This window comes from Micromesistius poutassou (genome assembly GCF_964030765.1).
Source record: "Micromesistius poutassou genome assembly, chromosome: 5".
Lineage (NCBI taxonomy): Eukaryota > Metazoa > Chordata > Actinopteri > Gadiformes > Gadidae > Micromesistius > Micromesistius poutassou.
In genome coordinates this window covers 1,501,030-1,501,761 of record NC_140275.1, presented here as the reverse complement: position 1 = coordinate 1,501,761, position 732 = coordinate 1,501,030, and the positions used below count along the sequence as shown (strand labels likewise).

The following is a 732-nucleotide window of genomic DNA, read 5'->3' as shown; positions in this document are numbered from 1 at the left end:
AAGCCCGCCTAAAGTCCCCTACAAGGCCATCGCTCTCGCCACATTCCTGTTCCTGATTGGCTCGTTGCTGATCGTCATTGGCTCCCTGCTGCTGGCTGGGTACTTTGGTGTCACAGTGAGTGCATACACATCACCCCATCACTAGAAGGGCACAACGTACACACAAATGCCCCTAACCATTGATTGTAGCCGTATGTTAATATGTGTGTATTGTTGTCCTTGTGTTCCCAGAACAGCGACCGGACTGTGCCCGTCCTGATTATAGGAATCCTGGTCTTCCTGCCTGGGTTCTACCACCTCCGGATCGCCTACTACGCATCAAAGGGTTACCGTGGTTACTCCTATGACGACATTCCGGACTTTGACGACTGAGTCCCTTTTAGTCTCAGGATCCTGGCTGTTCCGTGGACCCGAGCTGCCGGCTGTTATAACAGATGATATATTCCAATATGTAGCTCTATAGTGGACAGGTAGACGCAAGTCTCGCAGAGTTCGCCCTCGCAGCGTTGTTTTATATCTTATTTCAGCTCAAGTCCAAAAGCACCTTCATGGTTTTAAGACAGCTAAATGTGATTTATTTATCTGTTGTGTTTTTGTCTGCTGGACGAATACATGACCGTTGAAAGTATTAGTGGTGGCTTTGCACTTGCGATGATGGATTACACACACATTTTGCCATTGGTTTCTGCCTCAGTTTCATTTAATAAAAGATAAAGTTTTGATGATTCTGTC

At 46.7% G+C, this 732-nt stretch overlaps 1 protein-coding gene across 1 annotated transcript in view; it reads left to right on the top strand.

The window, feature by feature from the left end:
• The window catches only part of tmem230b (transmembrane protein 230b), a 1,486-nt gene extending 754 nt beyond the window's left edge, over positions 1–732 (top strand). Inside the window, exons 2-3 of the mRNA XM_084467901.1 lie at positions 1–115; positions 232–732. The exon at positions 1–115 is cut by the window's left edge and continues 8 nt beyond it. Coding sequence (XP_084324027.1) covers positions 1–115; positions 232–372 — 256 coding nt within the window. The 3' untranslated portion in view covers positions 373–732. The remainder of the gene's footprint in view (positions 116–231) is intronic.